This window comes from Rhinopithecus bieti, unplaced genomic scaffold (genome assembly GCF_001698545.2).
Source record: "Rhinopithecus bieti isolate Rb0 unplaced genomic scaffold, ASM169854v2 scaffold_2574, whole genome shotgun sequence".
NCBI lineage: Eukaryota > Metazoa > Chordata > Mammalia > Primates > Cercopithecidae > Rhinopithecus > Rhinopithecus bieti.
In genome coordinates this window covers 5,323,532-5,342,862 of record NW_016804493.1, presented here as the reverse complement: position 1 = coordinate 5,342,862, position 19,331 = coordinate 5,323,532, and the positions used below count along the sequence as shown (strand labels likewise).

At 53.0% G+C, this 19,331-nt stretch overlaps 1 protein-coding gene across 3 annotated transcripts in view; it reads right to left on the bottom strand.

Annotated features, from left to right (window-relative positions):
• Positions 1-19,331, bottom strand: part of FA2H (fatty acid 2-hydroxylase) — a 70,305-nt gene that overhangs the window by 16,825 nt on the left and 34,149 nt on the right. For all 3 annotated transcript variants that reach the window (XM_017868706.1, XM_017868707.1, XM_017868708.1), the window contains exon 2: positions 11,389-11,481. In XM_017868706.1, the coding sequence (XP_017724195.1) occupies positions 11,389-11,481 (93 nt within the window). The remainder of the gene's footprint in view (positions 1-11,388; positions 11,482-19,331) is intronic.

The window sequence follows — 19,331 nt, the reverse complement described above, 5'->3', positions numbered from 1 at the left end:
TTTTTTGAGACAGAGTCTTGCTCTGTCGCCAGGCTGGAGTGCAGTGGCATAATCTCAGCTCACTGCAACCTCCGCCTCCCACGTTCAAGTGATTCTCCTGCCTCAGCCTCCCAAGCAGCTGGGACTACAGGCATGTGCCACCACGCCTAGCTGAGTTTTGTATTTTTAGTAGAGACGGGGTTTCATCATGTTGGCCAGGATGGTCTCGATCTTATTTTTTGAGACGGAGTCTTACTCTGTCGCCAGGCTGGAGTGCAGTGGCGCGATCTCAGCTCACTGCAACCTCTGCCTCCCAGGTTCAAGTGATTCCCCTGCCTCAGCCTCCCCAGTAGCTAGGATTACAGGCACATGCCACCTTACCCAGCTAATTTTTTATATTTTAGAAGAGACAGGGTTTCACCATGTTGGCCAAGATAGTCTCGATCTCCTGACCCTCGTGATCCGACCGCCTTGGTCTCCCAAAGTGCTGGGATTACAGACGCGAGCCACCATGCCCGGCCTCTTTTTTGTTTTATTAAGAGGTGGGTCTTGCTATGTTGCTCAGGCTGGACTTGAACTCCTGGGCTCAAGCGATCCTCCTGCCTCAGCCTCTTGGGTAGCTTAGATTGTGTGTCACTACGCAGGCTTTATCTCACCTTTACACGGCATTTCAATGTTTTCTAACACACAGAATATGAGAGTACATTAACACATACAAATACTTTAGAAATAATTTAAATGGACACATAATGGAGAGTGTGTGCAGAAAGTTTTACTCATAGGGATGCAAGCTCAGAAAAGTTTGCAGGTTTCAGCTCCAGGCAAGGGGAAGCCCTTGGGGATTTCTGACAAGCCAGTGCTAGGTTAATCTGGACCAATCCAGTAAAGAACAATGAACCTGGAGTGAGGGGAACACCATTAAAGCCTGGCTGTGCCTTTCGCCAGTTGTGAGATCCTGGACATGCATCTTTTCCTCTCGGGGCCCCTCAGTGCCCTCATCTATGATGCTGGTGGGCCCCAATCCGCCACCCACAATCGGACTGAGGATGAGGGTGCCGCGGTGGATGCCCGGCCAATCTTTAGCACGGAGAGTCAGGCAGTCACTGCAGGTGGGAAGTGGGGGAACCACAGGCAGGGAGAGGAAGGGAGAGGAGCAAGGGCTGCACATGGAAGAGCTTGCAGGCCTGGATGAAACAGCCATCAGTGATTCCAGAAACCCGCCTTCCCCTGACCCTGGCCGCAATCTCATCCTTGTACAGGCCTCTTCACCAAAGCCTGCAGCCCCAGGGGGTCTTCCAGGAACCGGCCCTCACGTGCCCCCAGCTCCTCTGGAGGTGGAGCTAGTCTTGCCATCACATCCTGGGAGCAGGGGTGTGGGGGTCCCGGGAGCAAGCAGGCAAGGCCACTGGGTTTCTCTCTGTGCTTGTCACCAGGATGAAAGGCCCAAAGAAAGCTGTGGCTTCTGCCATGTGAACTTGGCAGGTCCCAGGTACTGGCTGCCTTCCTGTGGCAGGGGTGGGGGTTGGGAGGTTCACCTCCTGCTTCTCAGGCTAGAAGACAATCCAAGTCAGCCTGGAGCCATCCCGCCCTGGCACTAACTAAATCAAGCAATCATCTAAACTGCACCTAGTCGCTGCTCCCTTCCTGACCCCAGTCTCCTTGACCTCAGCCCTTGAGTCTAGCAGCAAGTGGGGTCACTGGAAGTGTGCTGTCTCCTTCCCTCCAGTCCTCTGCCCTAGGTCTCTAAACACACACACACACACACACACACACACACACACACACACACACCCTGCACCACCACAACCGCTACCACCACTACCAGGAAAAAGAACTGGAGGAACCAGCTGCTGGCCTGTGTTTATACCTTATCTTGCGGCAGTCTGCAGAGCCCCACCTTAGAAGAAGTTGGGCCAGGGTCACGGCGAGAATGCGAGGCTTTGTCCCAGCTGCAGTAGCACTCAGAGCTAATCCCCACGGAGCCCTGCTTATGTGTCAAGCATGGTTCTAAACACCTGACACAGGTTCAGTCACTTGATCCTCGCCATACCCCTAACTAGGTGAGTATTCTAACTATTGTCATTTTGCAGATGGGGAAACCAAGGCTGAGTAATCTGCCCAAGGTTGCCCACTTATGTCTCCTTGATGAGTTGGCCCCTTTACCACTGGGAAAGAGCCATCTTGGTCCCTGGAAATACTCCTTGTCCTGAAGTCTGCTTGGGTAGTAATAGAATCACGTTGGTTTCCTGAAGCTTGGTGTGCACAGGATCCATATTTTCCCATACTTTTCCTTTCAACCTGTGTATGCCTTTACATTTAAGGTGCATCTCTTGCAGACAGAATATAGTTGGATCTTCTTCTTTAATCTAGTCAGACAATCTCTGCCTTTTTTTTTTTTTTTTTTTTTTGAGAAAGAGTTTCACTATTTTTGCCTAGGCCAAGATGGCAATGGTGCCATCTCGGCTCACTGCAACCTCCGCCTCCCGGGTTTAAGCAATTCTCCCTGCCTCAGCCTCCTGAGTAGCTGGGATTACAGGCGCCTGCCACCACGTCCGGCTATTTATTTTTTCTTTTCTTTTTTTGGTATTTTTAGTAGAGATGGGATTTCACCGTGTTGGCCAGGATAGTCTTGAACTCCTGACCTCAGGTGATCCTACCTGCCTCGGCCTCCCAAAGCGCTGGGATTACAGGCGTGAGCCACCACACCTGGCCATCTCTGCCTTTTAATTGAAGCACTAACTCTATTTACATTTAATGTTGGCGTAGCTCTACTCTGGTTTTCTTTTCTCATTCTTTCCTTTTTTTTTTTTTTTTTTTGAGACAGTGCTTGCTCTGTCACCCAGGCTGGAGTGCAGTGACATGATCTGGGCTCACTACAGCCTTGACCTCTGGAGATCAAATATTCCTCCCGCCTCAGCCTTCCGAGTAGCTAGGATTACAGGTGGGCACCACCACACCTGGCTGCTATTTTCTATTTGTCTCCTCTGTTCTTCCTTTGTCTTGTTTGAATGAAATATTTTACAATATGCCATACTATCTCCTCTATTGACCATTCAGCTATGCTTTTGGTATTTTCCTTGCAGTTGTTGCTCTAAAGATAATAATATACATCTGTAACTTACGACCATCTCTCTCAAATGAATCCCCTGGTCCTTTCCTTTTCTGAGACAGGGACTTGCTCTGTTGCCCAAGTGAGAGTGTGGTGGCATGGCTATGGCTCATTGCAGCATCAACTTCCTAAGTTCAAGCGATCCTTCCACCTCAGCTTCCCGAGTAGCTGGGACTACACGCTCACACCACTATGCCCAGCTAATTTTTTTTTTTTAGAGACGGAGTATCACTATGTTGCGTAGGCTAGTCTCGAACTCCTGGGCTCAAGGGCTCAATTGATCCTCCTGCCTCAGCCTCCCAAAGTGCTGGGCTTATAAGCATGAGCCACTGTGCCTGGCCAGCGCCCCTGGTTTTTCTATGTCCCACTTTTGCATGCTACACATGATTCACGCCTGCTATCCTGTGATTCACGTGTGCACTTTACACAGACTGAGCCATCTTGAACTATGATCTTTTCCAGCTATAGGACAGGGATATGGCCAGGGGGTCCCTCTCTCAGCCTAGCAATGGTTTGGGCAAATTTTAATTTATTGATCCATTTTGTCTTTATTTTGTGAAGCAAGCAGAAAATGGCATATGATTCTTTTTCTTTTTTTTTTTTTTCCTTTTTTTTTTTGAGATCGAGTCTCACTCTGTCACCCAGGCTGGAGTGCAGTGGCATGATCTCGGCTCACCACAACCTCTGCTTCCCTGGTTGAAGTGATTCTCCTGCCTCAGGCTCCTGAGTAGCTGGGACTACAGGTGTGTACCACCACACCTGGATAATTTTTTTGTATTTTTAGTAGAGATGGGGTTTCACCATGTTGGCCAGTTTGGTCTTGAACTCCTGGCTTCAGGTGATCTTGCCTCGGCCTCCCAAAGTGCTGGGATTACAGGTGTGAGCCACCGTGCCCGGCTGAAAATGGCATGGGATTCATACGTTGAATTCAGTTGAACCACAAGAAGAAATGTCTAGATAAGCTATAAGCAGGGACTTCAGCCTAGATCTCACACCTGGATGTACAGGAAACAGAACAAAAGCACAGAGCTGGTGTGGAAACCGGAGCTAGACCATGGAAGATGTGTTTACAGGTGTGGTGGGAACAGCCCCGGCACAGGGGTCTGTCATTTGATTGACTTGATTTCAGTTACTCCCTGGGTAGACACAAGCACTGCCACCTGCACACATGGTGGACTTGTGCTCGAGAGTCAGCCCCAAGCTGCCTCTTGCCTGTCTGGGGCCATGGAGGGCCTCACACTCGAGCTCCGTATCTAGTCTATGCTGTGTCTCCACAAGGAAGCCCTCCTGGGTGCCCAGGGAAGGTGCCCACTTCACTCTGGGGCTGAAGGACCACCCTGGAGGAATCCCAGGAAGGCCTCGCTCTCCCTTCTGTGAACACTCCCCTCAGTCATCAAAGGCCAAAACCTGTAGTTCTACGACTGGGGCCTCAGTCCCGCTATTCCAGGCGAAGCCCCATGAACCTTCCAGAGAAGCACAGAAATTCAGGCCCGCTAACCCCCAACCCAATTTATAGATGAGGATATTGAGGCCTGAAAGGTCAAGTGACTCTTGAGATAGGATTGGTTGGGCCTGAGGTGGAAGCTCCCGCCCCCTTCCCCCAGCTTGTGGCAGCCTCCATACAGTTTCCCAAGAGCTGGGACTGGCACCCTGTGCACTTGACCTTGATTTAGGCGGTACATGCACTGATAGGGTGTCCTTTCTTAATCATCTTCCAGTCCTGAGCACTGAAGGAGAAAGGCTCAGCTGCGTGCTGAGAGGTTCGAGGCCTCTCACTTGCTGGTCGTTTTCAACATGGCAGCTGGCGGGACCTGGTTTTGAGAAGGGAGGACAACAGAAGATGACGGCTTGGGATCCAATGAGATGAGAAGCGATGCAAGACACATTTCACTTCCTGCTGTGCCTCACCAAACAATGGCCTTAGCTCATCGTCGTGGGGGTGGGCAGTGCTGCTGACACTAAGGAACTATCCCGCCTCCCGTCTGCCCCAACTCACCACATTCGCCACCTTGGGGAGAAGCAGATTCTGGGCACGCCATTCCCCAGGAAAGCGTCCTATGCCACCTGGCCCTGTGCTGCCTGGGAGGAGGGGTCCTGGGGAGGGGATCCCGGAGGAAAGCGTCCTATGCCACCTGGCCCTGTGCTGCCTGGGAGGAGGGGTCCTGGGGAGGGGGATCCCGGAGGAAAGCGTCCTATGCCACCTGGCCCTGTGCTGCCTGGGAGGAGGGGTCCTGGGGAGGGGGATCCCGGAGGAAAGCAGGGAAGGACCCCTCCTACCTGGGCACCACGCCCTTCCACCCACCCTCTTCTACCTGACCGAAGACCCCTCCTACTCCTACCACATCAGTGGGTCTCTTCCTTCCAGCTCGTTCCCAGTCCTGGCCCTATTTAGTCCTTTGTTCCCAAGGCTTGGGGGACAGAGGGAAGGCATGGGCACAGGTTTACAGGCTATGTTCGTGGCTGGGGTGGGGAGAAGGGGAGATCAGGCCACTGATGACGCCTCCACTTCCCAGGCATCTGGGGGCTCCCATGGCTCCCCCTACAGTAACAAGTCCCCTTTTACAGCAGTGGAACAGGACGCTAAAGAGGCGTGCCCAGCACTCAGGGCCGCCCAGAGGAAGCTGGCCTGCATGGGCAACAGCACAGTTATGCCCGAAACTGCTCTGGAATGAGCAGCTCATTGGGGTGGAGGGATTTTTTGGTGATTCAAAGACCCGACCAATGGGCCGGGGCCCAGGAAGCGATGCAAGGGGGAGTGGATTTGGCCAAAGCACCTTGTGCCAACTGCGTGGGGTCCATGCCCCACCCCCCAGCCTGCTCTGTTCCCGCCTTAGAGAGAAGGGGACGGCCTCTCCCAGGCTATGCCAGGAATGCAGCCTGCAGCAGCATGGGTAGGGGGAAAGGGCAGCCTGCTGCCCAGAGGGTGGGCGGAAGGGCGATGTGCCCGGGTAGGAGGAGGCCTTCCCCGTTTTCCTCCTCTCCCTCCCCAGGACCCCTCCTCCCGGGCAGCACAGGGCCAGGTGGCATAGGACGCTTTCTTGGGGAATGGTGTGCCCAGAATCTGCTTCTCCCCAAGGTGGCAAAGGTGGTGAGCGGGAGTAGGTGGCGGGGGGGGGGTAGCTGCTCAGGGTCAGCAGCACTACCCACTCCCACAAACACGAGCTAAGGCAATTGTTTGAAGAAATGTCCACCCAAACTCAGGGCACATCGCTGGAGGGCAGCTTTCTGAGCAGAGAGGTGGAGGACGTGCTTCCAGGCAGCCGGGGCTGCGGGAGGGGAGTGGGGGCCTGTTTTCTGCAGCCTGGTCGCCGGTCAGCCGGGGCTCAGGCCTCACATCCCCTATCCTTCATGAGCCTTAATTCTGGGAGTTGGGGCCAATGATGACCTCCTTTGACAGATGAGAAGACAGGGTCAGATGTTCGGCTGCACGTGCTGTGGCAGGGCCTGGACTCGAGTGCCCTGCTCACAGCCCAGGCTCAGCCAGGAGGCCTCCTGGCAGCCAGATCGGGACCCCACGGCTGTGACTTCCTCGGTACAGAGGCTGTGAGGAAGCCCAGCAGCGGTCAGTGGGGGCAGCAAGGTGGGGCTCTTGGTGGCGTTGCTGGAGTGACTGCAGGCCCGTCCTGTGTGGTCTAACTGGGACAAGCTCGAGTCCACAGAGGTGGACTTGAGGTTCCGGATCACCTGCCTCCTCCCCCTGAGCCTTGTGACCCTCCCGTCACCCAGGGGATGTGAGGACAGGGAGGTGGCCTCAGGCTCATCCCACAAGGAATCAGGCAGTGGAGAGTGGATAGGGAGCAAAAATGCCAGAGCCACAGGCAGAAAGGAAAGACAGCTTGAGCGCTGGCAGAAAGCAGGCATGACCCTGCCCTTAGGGCTGAAGATGAGTGAAGGGGGCCTGGCCAGGGGGCCCACCCCAAAACCAGGTAGGGTAGTCTTCCCTTGCATCACACTTTCTGATATCTCTTAGTACATTCCACCAGATCCTCCAGATAATCCCACTCAATAATAAGATGCAGGGTTGCAATCCCAGCACCTTGGGAGGCCAAGGTGGGAGGATCACTGAGTCTGCGAGTTTGAGACCAGCCTGGGCAAGATAGCGAGACCCTATCTCTACAAAAAAATTTAAGAAAATTAGCCAGGCATGGTGGTATGCACCTGTAGTCCCAGCTACTTAGGAAGCTGAGGTGGGAGGATGGCTTGAGCCTGGGAGGTTGAGGCTGCAGTAAGCTACAATCTTGCCACTGTACTCCAGCCTGGGTGACAGAGTAAGACCCTGTCTCTAAAAAAATTTAAAAGATAGAGGGAATAGCTTTCTCCATCATACTGGAACACCACGTGGCATCTCTTGCCGCCCAGCCTGCCCTGTCTATGCCCTCCTAGGGTGTCCTCTAAGACCACAGAAGCAGAAGGCAGTGCCCAGCCCACCTGCCTGCTTTCTGCCTTGGGGTATTTTTTGAGCACCACTGAGCTCCTCTGAAGAGGGGCCAGGAGCTCTGGGCAAGGAGGCACGGAGAGAGGAGACTCAGGGACCCTAAGCCCTGTAATGATAGTCTTGGGTGTTGTCATCCCCCTTGAATGTTGGGCCCTCCAGACCCCTACTCTGGCAGGGAGGGATTATAGAGAGAAAGGAGGCCCAAGGGGGCCCAAGGCGACTAGGCAGGCAGGGTGCCTGGAGGAGAGCCAGGCCAGTGCCCACAGTGCCGAGGCTGGTCCCCCCGAGAGTGTGTTGGCCAAAAGGGCCTTTTTCTGATCCAGATGCTACCTTCCTGAGTTCTCAGTGACTGATCTGGAGGTCCTAAACAGGTAAAACACTATGGCCAATATCAATAGCCTTGCCTGGCCCTGGGGACCCTGGTGTCAGGGTGGTGTGGGTTATGCCGGGCAGGGGGCAGGGACAGGGAGTTTGGGGAGCTGACTACTGACACACCTGCTGGATGGGTCTATCTGTCCCTTGAGGGAAGAGGGTGATCAGACCCACTGGCCAGCCCCAGAGGCTGGAAGGAAGCCGGTTATGCCAGCATCTGGCTTAGCCTGAGGAAGGATGGGGAAGAGGATGTGGTTGGCTTGGGAGACACCATTGGTATCTGCTCAGCTTCCTCCCTGCCTCTGCCACCCCCTCTCCTACTCACGGGTCTTGGGGTCTTATTCATGGTCAGCTGTCAGGGTGGGAAGGTTCCAGTACCTTGTGGAGGGGAGGGGCCGCTATCTGGGCTGCTAGTGTGCCCAGAGGTGACTTTGGGCAGGAGATTTAAGCTCTTCCTCATCAGTTAAATCAGGATAATTATAATCCTTATCCCTCGTGCTATCAGCAGGATTAAAGCAGATAACCGATAACACATTTAAAGTGGCCAGCACACAGTGAGGGCTCAGTACAAGGGGTGTGGATTCAGGGCTAACTCTGCTGCTGAGTGTCTGGGCAGGGAACTTCTGCAAACCCCTCAAATCACACCTGTTCTCTACACTTCGCCAAAGGGAGGCTGGTCCCCAGGGCAGAAAATGTGGAGAGGGCTCCCAAGGGAGGGCTCCGAAAAAGACATGGCGAAGTGGCAAAAGAGGCTGCTGGACCAGGGGGACAGGTGTGTCCAGGAGCTGAGAGTGGTGGGCAGCTCTGGCCACCTCACCTGGCTGTGTTCTAGAAACGGGGAGGGATGTGGAGGGTGAGAATCCACAGCCTGGCTTCTTGTCCCATAAGGAAGCCTGGGTCCTGCCTGGCTGGGTGACTAAAGGGATGATTTAGAAACTGTTCTGGTAAAATTCCACACGGAGCCTGAAAGTCAGACTATCCCTCATCTCTGAGCAGGGAGGGGCACCAGGGTTTGCTTCCTGGCTCTTCTCGCTGTCTTTTCAGATCCTTCTAACTCTGCCCTGGCTCCATGGCCTACGGTCCCCTCACTCTTCCCAGCATGGCCCACTCTGTCCCCACCTTCTAGGGCCAGGGAAACTGGATCCTGGGAGGCCAGGACTCCAGTCTTCGGCAGCAAGCACAGTACTGAGCTTGGAGGCGAAGCCAGAAGGGTTAACACCGGCAAGCCCTTCCGCCCCAGGAGCAGGTGTGCAAATCCACCCCAGACCTGGGGACCCTCGGCTGAGACAAAGCTGCCGCCTACATGGCCTCTCTCCCAGCTCCTCCATGTCCCGACCCAAAAGACCCACCCCAGCACCCCCTGCCTGGGTCAACAACAGATGGCGGGCTCAGGTTGGAGCGCTGGTGGGCTCCCCCAGCCTCTCTGTTCCCGCTAACGGAGCTGGGATTGCCCGTGAGGTGAGCGAGAGAGCAGCAGCACCCTTTTTTGGAAAGTCAAAAGTTAAAAGAAAAGGAAAAAGCAGAAAAGCACCCTCCACGCTCCCGGGAAGCCCCGCTCCTTGTGCTGATGTTCTGGGGTGCTAAGGGGGGTTCCCATGCACACCCGGATGGGTGGGGGCTCCACCCAGAGTAGGCCTCCACATCCTCCTGGGCCCAGCCCTCACCCTTCTGTCTCAGCCCAGGGACACAGGAGGAAGGGGAGGAAGAGTGAGTGTGCGGAGAGAGAGAATGAGAGAGGTGGGGAAGGTGAGTGAGGCTGCCTGGATGGCTGGCCCAGAGCCAGGCAGGGAGCAGGCCATGGGGGAGGAGGGTCCCCTCGTCCTCTTGGGTGTGGTCGTGGTGACAGCACAGGTGATGGTGGCACAGCCCGGGTTAATCCTCCCCTTGCCTCCTGCAGTGATGGGGCCGGGGTCTGCCCTGAACCACAGCTCGGGGAGACTGGGAGGAGCTGGCCGCAGAGCTGGCAATGTGGGCTGGATCTCCCGTCCCCAGCCAGCCTCAGACCCCAGGTCCTCCCTCCAGGACAGTTTTGTTCATGTCACTCCACCCTGATGGCTGCCACATTTGTTCAGTCCCGGTCAGCTCTTTTCAGAATTCAAACCCTAAGCCACGCTCACAGATGCCTCTCTCTGCAGCTCCTTCCGGTACCATCCACTGGTCACTCAGGACAAGACCCTGAGCCAGAACATGCTGTAGCTCACCCTCTGGTCCCTCATCATTCTGCAAACTCTCCCCATTCCTCTCTGATCTCCCCCTGTTCCAGACTGAGGTCCTGACCCTGACAGTGCCCAAGGCCCAAGCTGGGGGTTGAGGCTCAGAAACCAGGTCCCAGCTTGCCAGCTGCGTGGCTGGGCGGCCTTTCCTCTGGCTGGCCCCCATCTTCCCCAGGGTTCTGCACCTCTCAGGAGGGGACATGGCACAGAATAACTTCTTTCGGCCTCTCTGGTTGGATCCCCCAGGCGCCTGTGCTGTGGGCGGATGGGTTCTCCCAGAGGCAGTTGTGATCTCATGTGACAATTGGGATCTCCATGTTCCCAGCGTCAGGGCCAAGGGGGCCCAGCAGAGTCAGCTTTGTGGGGTCCCCACCCCACTCTGCTCGCCTGTGTTCCTTGGGCATGCATCCCACGCCGCCTCCTGGGGTAGTAACTGTTTATGGCTGTGGTGGGGAGGGGTTACTGTCCCCTCCACCAGGCTGTGAGTTCCCGCGAGGACAGGCCAGTCCTGTCTGTTTCTGTGTCTTTGAGGCCCAGCCTAGGCAGAGGGCACGCAGGGTAGGGGTTCATGGACATGCACATTTGTGTCTGTTCCTAAGCTGGAAGGAAATGGCACCAAACCCGGCTCCCTCCAGCGACCCCCCACCAGGCAACGCTGCTTTTCCCCCGCCACTGAGTGACTCCTTTTCCACCATGACCGCTCAGCTCCTCCAGGGCTCACCTCACCGGTCTATGGGGTCTGCTCAGCCACAGCAAGGCACTGGCCTCTCGATGCCGAAAGAGGCTTATCCTAAGACTGCAGGCATCTCTGACTCCTCCCAAACACGGAGGATGGCTTCAGTGCTATCTCCTGCTGGACTCAGCAGGCTCCTGTGTCCTGCACTGGCCAATGTCGCTTCCAGAAGATTGCAGGTGCCAGGGGCAGCTCTACCTTGCACCCTGGTCAAAGTGGGCATGTCTGGGCTTGCCAACCCTGTCACAGCCCCTTCTCAGCTTCAGGGGTCCTGGTGGGAGAATTCTTCTTCTCCAGGGGTGTCTGGGATCTGGCTCCATGCTGAGACCTTGTTTGCTATTTTTCTGAACTTTCCACCAATGAGGCACACCCCTGCCTGAGTTTGCTGCCCCAGGTCACGCCTGTGGGCTGTGGACACCTGCTTCCCCTTCCCTTCTCCCCTGGGCACACGTCATGCCCACTCCCACCTTTGGCTCCACACACCTTCTCCCTCTCCTCATCCCCGCCAGCCCCTAGTCATCACCCCACTCCGTCCTATGCCAGGTACCTTGTCCCAATCCACCACTTTGAACCATGGTTCCATAGCAGGATCTGTCTTCTGAGTTTCCTCAAGGGCTACAGCCTCGTTCTCCATGGAGCCCTGGAAAGAAAAGATACGAGAGGATTATATACAGTGGGTGAGGGAAGAGGGCAGAGCCCCAAGCTGCCCTGAGAAGAGGCAGCCAGGAGTGGTGAGAGCCCCATGGGTGGGGCAGCGTGCTGGAGATCAAGGACGTTGGGTACTTCTAAAAACAGAGAGACCCTGATGTGAGCATTGTTATTCTCTGTATTTTACATTTCCCTTAAAAAAAAAAACAATTTCCAGCCAGGCGCAGTGGCTCACACCTGTAATCTCAGCACTTTGGGAGACCAAGGTAGGTGGATCACCCGAGGTCAGGAGTTTGAGACCAGCCTGGCCAACATGGTGAAAACTCATCTCTATTAAAAATACAAAAAAGTTAACCAAGCGTGGTGATGTGCGCCTGTAATCCCAGCTACTCAGGAGGCTGAGGCAGGAGAATCGCTTGAATCTGGAAGACAGAGGTTACAGTGAGCCGAGGTCATGCCACTTCACTCCAGCCTGGGCGACAGAGCGAGACTCCGTCTCAAAATAATAATAATAATAAAATTTCTGCATAAACAAAACAGGCAGAAAAATCTGGAAGAGGAAGTGAGCCGGTGGAGAGACTGCAGGGAAAAGAGCTTGCTTAGTGGGAGCCCTCTGGGAAAGGGGTCCCTGCCAGTCCTCCTTCAGGTCCCTGGCAGGTGCCAGGCAAAGAGAGTACCAGGGTAGTGCCCAGGGCACCTGGTGGGGCTCACGGGGCCACGCTGATGAGTCACAGGCTGTGGCTTCTAGGGCCACACGCCCACAAGAAAGAAAGGCAGCAGGGAGCAAGGGAGGCTGTCCCTGCAGCAACACCCAAGTGCCAGTCAGTCAGCAGCCACACGTGGGGTGGGATTGGCAGAGCAGTGCCCAAGTGGACTCAAGGTTAAATCGAACTCACAAAGAGGTAAAGTCAGAGGGAAATGGGATGTGCTTGGAAAAGCACACAGCCCCAGCCAGCTCTGATGTCACGCAGGGTGAGGCCAGAGCGAGCAGGGTGAGGCCAGAGCGAGCAGGGTGAGGCCAGAGCGAGCAGGCTGGCACGTAAAGTGAAACCCATGCTTCCCCGTAGCGGGGGCGGAGAGAGCGCTTGCCTTCTCTGTGTCCTTGTGACTGAAGGAAGCCATGGTGCTGGTGGCCATGGCAGGGAGCTGGAAGCTGGGCACTGGCCGGCGGCCAAGAGGCTACTGTCATGACTTGAACATTTTTGTTTCCAAACAGACCCAAGAGAACCTGATGCTGACAGTATTTTGGCATTTTATGGGAAAGTCCACATGTAACCTAAAAGTTGGCTTTTGTGGTCCTGTCTCAGTCTATGTGTCTCAGCGTATTTAGTCTGTATCACCAAGCTAATACCTGGATTTTTTTTATTTTTTTGAGACAGGTTCTTGTTCTGTCACTCAAGCTAGAGTGCAACGGCCCACTGCTACCTCAGTCTCCTGGGCCTAGGCCATCCTCCCACTTCAGCCTCCCAAGTAGCTGGAACTACAGGTGCACATGACCACACCCAGCTAATTTTTATATTTTTAATAGAGATGGGGTTTGGCCATATTGCCCAGACAGGTCTTGAACTCCTGACCTCAGGTGATCCGCCCACCTCGGCCTCCCAAAGTGCTGGGATTACAGGTGTGAGCCACCGCGCTGGGCCAACACCTGATTTAAAAAATACATGTGTGTGTGTGTGTGTGTGTGTGTGTGTGTGTGTGTGTGTATCTACCTATCTCATGCTCTCCTGAGTACAAAGAAGAGCGGATTTTATAGCACATCATACATGGAAATACCTTAAATATCCAATAAAAAAGTCCTCCCTCTTCCCATGACAGCAGCTCAATAATCCTGTTCCTTCCAATTCTATTTAACTTCAAAATACTCCAGGGCATGCCCTCTCCAATCTCTCCCCACCACCCTGCTCCAGTGACCTACTGACTTCCTTCTTCCTGGGTAGTTTTCTCCAGGTCACTCAAGTCCTTCCTTGAGTAGGATGGTTGACCCCTCCTCTGTACCCCCAGTACCACTCACTGCAACCCCATTTGCCTCTCCTAGCAAAACACAAGGCTCATCTTTTTTTTTTTTTTTAGACAGAGTCTCATTCTGTCGCCCAGGCTGGAATGCAGTGGCACCATCTCAGCTCACAGCAAGCTCCGCCTCCCGGGTTCATGCCATTCTCCTGCCTCAGCCTCCCGAGTAGCTGGGACTATAGGTGCCTACCACCATGCCTGGCTAATTTCTTTTTTGTATTTTTTTAGTAGAGACAGGGTTTCACCGTGTTAGCCAGGATGGTCTTGATCTCCTGACCTCATGATCCACCCGCCTCGGCCTCCCAAAGTGCTGGGATTACAGGCGTGAACCATTGCACCCAGCCACAAGGCTCACCTTAGCAGGGAAGGGCTTACCATACATAGTACTATTAATGTTTTTGTCTATACTACACTTTTCAGACTACTTGGAGTGGTAGACACAGATCTCTTTTGGGTATATCCACCTGAACCACCACTGGAAGCAGAAGACAGGGCATTTAGGGAGTTGGTATTTCATGAGTGTTTACTATATGTTCAGCCCTCTAATTTTCCTAACAACTGCATGAAGTAGGCACAGTGCTTATTCCCATTCGGCAGATGAAGGGACCTGCCACGGGGCAGTCCCACAGCTAGTGAGGGGTCGAGCCAGCAGTGGGACCTCAGAATATTCTCTTTACCACCACGATCTTCTTCTCCAACCATTCTAGCAACTGATCTATTCATTTTCCAACTTTTTTTTTGAGACAGGGTCTTTTGCTCTGTCACCCAGGGCTGGAGTTCAGTGGAGTGACCTCGGCTCACTGCAACTTCCACCTCCTCGGCCCAAGGGATCCTCCCACCACAGCCTCCTGAGTAGCTGGGGCCACAGGCACAAGCCACCACAGCAGGCTAATTTTTGTATTTTTTGTACAGATAGGGTTTTGCTATGTTGCTCAGGCTGGTCTTAAACTCCCATTCTCTAGTGATTTGCCTGCCTCAGCCTCCCAAAATGCTGGGATTACACGCATGAGCCACTGCACCCAGCCCATTTTCCAACTTTTTTTTTTTTTTTTTGAGACAGAGTCTCGCTCTGTCGCCCGGGCTGGAGTGCAGTGGCGCCATCTCGACTCACTGCAAGCTCCGCCTCCCGGGTTCATGCCATTCTCCTGCCTCAGCCTCCGAGTAGCTGGGACTACATGCGCCCGCCACCACGCCCGGCTAATTTTTTGTATTTTAGTAGAGACGGGGTTTCACTGTGTTAGCCAGGATGGTCTCGATCTCCTGACCTCGTGATCCGCCCGCCTCAGCCTCCCAAAGTGCTGGGATTACAGGCTTGAGCCACCACGCCCGGCCCCATTTTCCAAATTTTAAAAAGTCATACTTTCCATCTGTGATTTTTACTCAGTTGGTATTTATAATTTCTTGCCTCCTGTTGTTTGTGAATGTTGGGGGTAATTATCTGTTTTTGTCCAGTGGTGTGATAGGTTCCAATAGGCAGGGACCTGGTGGATTTCTGTTTCCTGTTTCTAGACCCATGCCTAGCATGGGTCTTGCAAATACCAGATGCTCCACCCACATTTCCCCAGTGGGCTGTGTTTCAATGCTGGGTCTCTGCAAGCAGCCAACGTCTCCCAAGACTCCTGCCATGTGGTGGGCCTGGCTGTGGGGGCGAAGCCCTGAAACTCTGCAGGGCTCACACTCCTTGGGGATGTGAAACAAATGGAATGGGTGTATCTGCCCACCCTGCCACGTGGTGGGGTGTCTGCCTGAGGGGATGGGCCAGGACACAAAACATGCATCTTGCACTCTGGACTGGATAGGGCAGTGCCCAGATAAAAGGATCAAAATTCCAACAATCTAGATCATAGATTCTCAGTACCCTTTGGCCGAGTACATAGGAAAGGCATGAGCAGAATGAAAAATATATAAGACTGGTATGAGATTGCCAGCATTTTATTTTGCCAAATAAAAATATTTCAAGAGCAGGCATGGTAGCCAATGCCTGCAATCCCAGCACTTTGGGAGGCTGAGGTGGGAGGATTGCTTGAGGCCAGGAGTTTGAGACAAGCCTGGGCAACAAAGCGAGACACTGTCTCTATCACAGAAAAAAAAAGCCAGGCGTGGTGCTAGTATGCACCTGTAGTCCCAGCTACTCAGGAGGCTGAGGGAGGAGGATCATTTGAGTCCAGGAGGTTGAGGCTATGAGTGAGCTATGATTGTGCCACTGCACTCCAGCCTGGGCAACACAGTGAGACCTTGTCTCAAAAAAAAATTTTTTTTTAATTTACTATCAGCAACATTTCATAAACAAGAGGAAATTTCAAAACCAAATATATAGGAAGTACATGTTGTCAGGATAAAAGGCAGTGCTTTCCAAGGAAGGCAGCCGGCAACTTTATACTGACATTTACCAAAAAAGGTTCTATTTTATTATTTTTAAAATTATTTTCTTTTTATAGAGATAGGGTCTCACTATGTTGCCCAGTCTGGTCTTAAACTCCTATACTCAAGTGATCCTCCTGCCTCTGCCACCCAAAGTGCTATGATTATTGGTGTGAGCCACCATATCCGGCCTCTATTTTAAAATATTTATTAATGCAGAACAATTATAACAACATTCTGTTTTTATGAGCATTAATTGCACATAATTGTTCTTTGGGCTCAAGACAGTTGATGTGGGGCTCGATGATCTATTTGTAACAGGAAGTAAATCAAATGTTCATTATGTCCTGGTTCTAAGGTTCTACTTCAAAAATTACAAAAATCCAGTTTCTTAGAGAGATGCTGGTTAAATAGAAACAGCCGTTGAAAGCTACCTCATTCAACTGGAAGTATCCTGAGTGACATGAGGAAAGCAGAGGAGTCCCTGCTCTGTGGATTTCTGTCCTGCTCCTGAGAGCCAGGGGGAAGGGCAGGGGTCATACCCCGAGCGGCTCCATCCCCAGCACAGAGGGGCCAGGGATTCTCTCTCCAGAATCCCTCTGAATCATAGACCAGAGCCAGTCAAGGGCTAGAAGAGGGGGCACCCTCTCTATGGAGGCTGAGGAAAAGAGGGACAAAGGGGAAGGTGGTGGGCATGGCCTCTTCCTATCCTTCTCCTTCCTGCTTCTGTTCTAGGATCCTGGCGCCACTCCAGGGAGCAATGTCAGGACTGATATGCTTCTGGCATATAAGCCCCAGACTGACTAAATAAGCAAGGCACTTTCTGGGTGGCTTCATCGGGACCACACCCCTCCTTGGCAGAAGCCCAGGTTCTTATCACAAGATGGGACACACCTCCAACATCGGAGGTGACTCCAGGGAAAACCAGAGCCCGTGTCACACGGTGTCAGCAGCAGGAATACTCCTAGGTACAGGGACACATCTTCCGGTGCATTGTTCACTGATTAATTTTCTCAAGTCTAGTTGTGAGATTCCAGGTCTAAAAACTCTCCCTACACGCAGCTAAGACAAAGACCCTCCTGAAGAAGGTTTCCCACTCCCACCTGGGGGACACCAGGACTCCAGGAACTGAGTCCTGCCAGGAGCGGCTGCGCTGCACTCACGCCACACATGTTGGTCTGGGCCATGTTTTCCAGACTCCCGCCCCAGTGTGTATTTTATAGTTGAGCCAGCTCACCCTTGAATTCCACAGGTGAACACCATCCATGAATCAGGAGTGTGTAGAGGTCACTCCTGGGAACTAGGGTACAACTCCAGCTTTAAAAGGCTTTTAGAAAAAGCTTCTTGGAAACTTTTCACATTCATTATTTAAAAGGCGCTCCTGGTCCTGGAAGCAAGCCAAAAGGTGGTTTTAAACACTTTAAAACCAAAAGTGCCTTAAATGAAGATATATGTGCTTTTTTTCCCCTACTATTTGGAAATTATTCCAGATGATGCCTTTTTTCCAATATTTGGAAATTATTCCAGATTATGGCTTTTTTTTTTTTTTTTTTTTTTTTTTTTAACAAGGTCTCACTCTGTCACCCAGGCTGGAGTGCAGTGGCATGATCTTGGCTCAGTGCAGCCTCAACCTCCCAGGCTCAAGCAATCCTCCCACCTCAGCCTCCCAAGTAGCTGGGATGATGAGTGTTCACCATCATGCCCAGCTAATTTTTAAATTTTTTGTAGAGATGGGGTCTTGCTCTGTTGCTCAGGCTGCTCTTGAACTCCCACGTTCAAGCAATCCTCCCACCTCAGCCTCCCAAATAGCTGGGACTATAGGTGTGCACCACTATGTCCAGTGAATTTTTTATTTTTTATGGAGACAAGGTCTTGCTATGTTGCCCAGGTTAGTCTCAAACTCCTAAGCTCAAGCAGTCTGCTCACCTTAGTCTCTCCGAGTTCTGGAATTACAGGTGGGAACCACGGCGCCTGGCTGGTGATGCCTTTGGGTAGGTTTCAGTATTCGGTAAGGGAAGTGAAGAATTTTGTAGTTAGACTCACACTGGCTTTCACAGGAATGATCAGCACAAGTGTTGATGAGTGTGGCTTGACAGGGGGTGTCCAACCCATCTGTGTCGGGTGACAGCTTTCTTGTACCCTGAGGCGAACGAGACTATCCCAGGGCAACAGTCTGGTGCTGAGAAAGGAAGCCCTCATCTGGGTGCCTCCTGGCCTCTCTGCCTTGGGAAGGCAGGCAGGAGAAACAGCTCGACACTCTTGTGTTCAGGCCCAGGGCTGCTGAGTGGCGAGGGGGCACCTGGCTCTCCTGATACCGCATTTACCTGTTGATTGTATCCCAAGCTAGCCTGTAAGCACTGTGCAGTAGAGACCCCGCTCAATCTTGCCCACTGCTCACTCCCTAGTCCCCAGCACAGGCTTGGCCCGCCAATACCTGCTGAGTGATCCATTAGCGAGCAGGTGGGTGGCTGGGTTGACTCTGAGAGCCCAGGCCTGGAAAGGCCAGCAATGTGTGGGGAGAGCAGGCAGAAAGAGAGCCTTCCACAGCCCATGTCTACTTGGAGAGAGAAGGATGGGCACAAGCAATGGCCGAGGTGCTCTGCCAAGGAGACGGGGTCGGCAGGCACTGTTCATTCCCAGCCGAGAGCCACTGGACGTGCTGGGCAATGGAGGGTAGGGAGGGCACTTCAACCTCCTCAGATCCTTCCAGCCATAGTCCAAGGCCACACGAGAGAGAAGCCTTTGAGAAGTACCAACCCTCAATGCTCCCAGCACAACACCAGTTCCTGGCTCATCACCAGGCATTATTTCCTCTCCGGTCAGCCCAAGCTACAAGGACAGCATCGAGTCACTGTCAATGGATTTTTTTTTTCTTTTTTTGAGACAGAGTCTTGCTCTGTAGCCCTGGCTAGAATGCAGTGGCACCATCTTGTCTCGCTGCAGCCTCCGCCTCCTCAGTTCAAGTGATTTTCCTGTCTCAGCCTCCTATGTAGCTGGGACCACAGGCATGCACCACCATGCCTGGCTACTTTTTTGTATTTTTAGCAGAGACAGAGTTTCACCATGTTGCCCAGGCTGGTCTTGAACTCGTGAGCTCAGGCAATCTGCCTGCCTCAGCCTTCTTGGGATTATAGGCATGAGCCATTGTGCCTGGCCTGTCACTGCATCTTCGTATCAGGGAGGCTGCTGGGAATGAAGCAGACTACAGTGAAATAGAGGGGCTACGCCCTGTTATAAGACGCAGCCCTGACTTAGGTCCAAATCATAGGAAGATGGGGACCAAGGGTTGTCAGACCTTCTGATTTCTTTTCTTCTCTCTTTTTCTTTTCTTTTGACATAGTCTCACTCTGTTTCCCAGGCTGGAGTGGAGTGATGTGATCGTGGCTTGCTGCAGCCTTGAACTCCAGGGCTCAATTTTTATTTTTTTTATTTTTTGGTAGAAAAAGGGGTCTTGCTATGTGGCCCAGG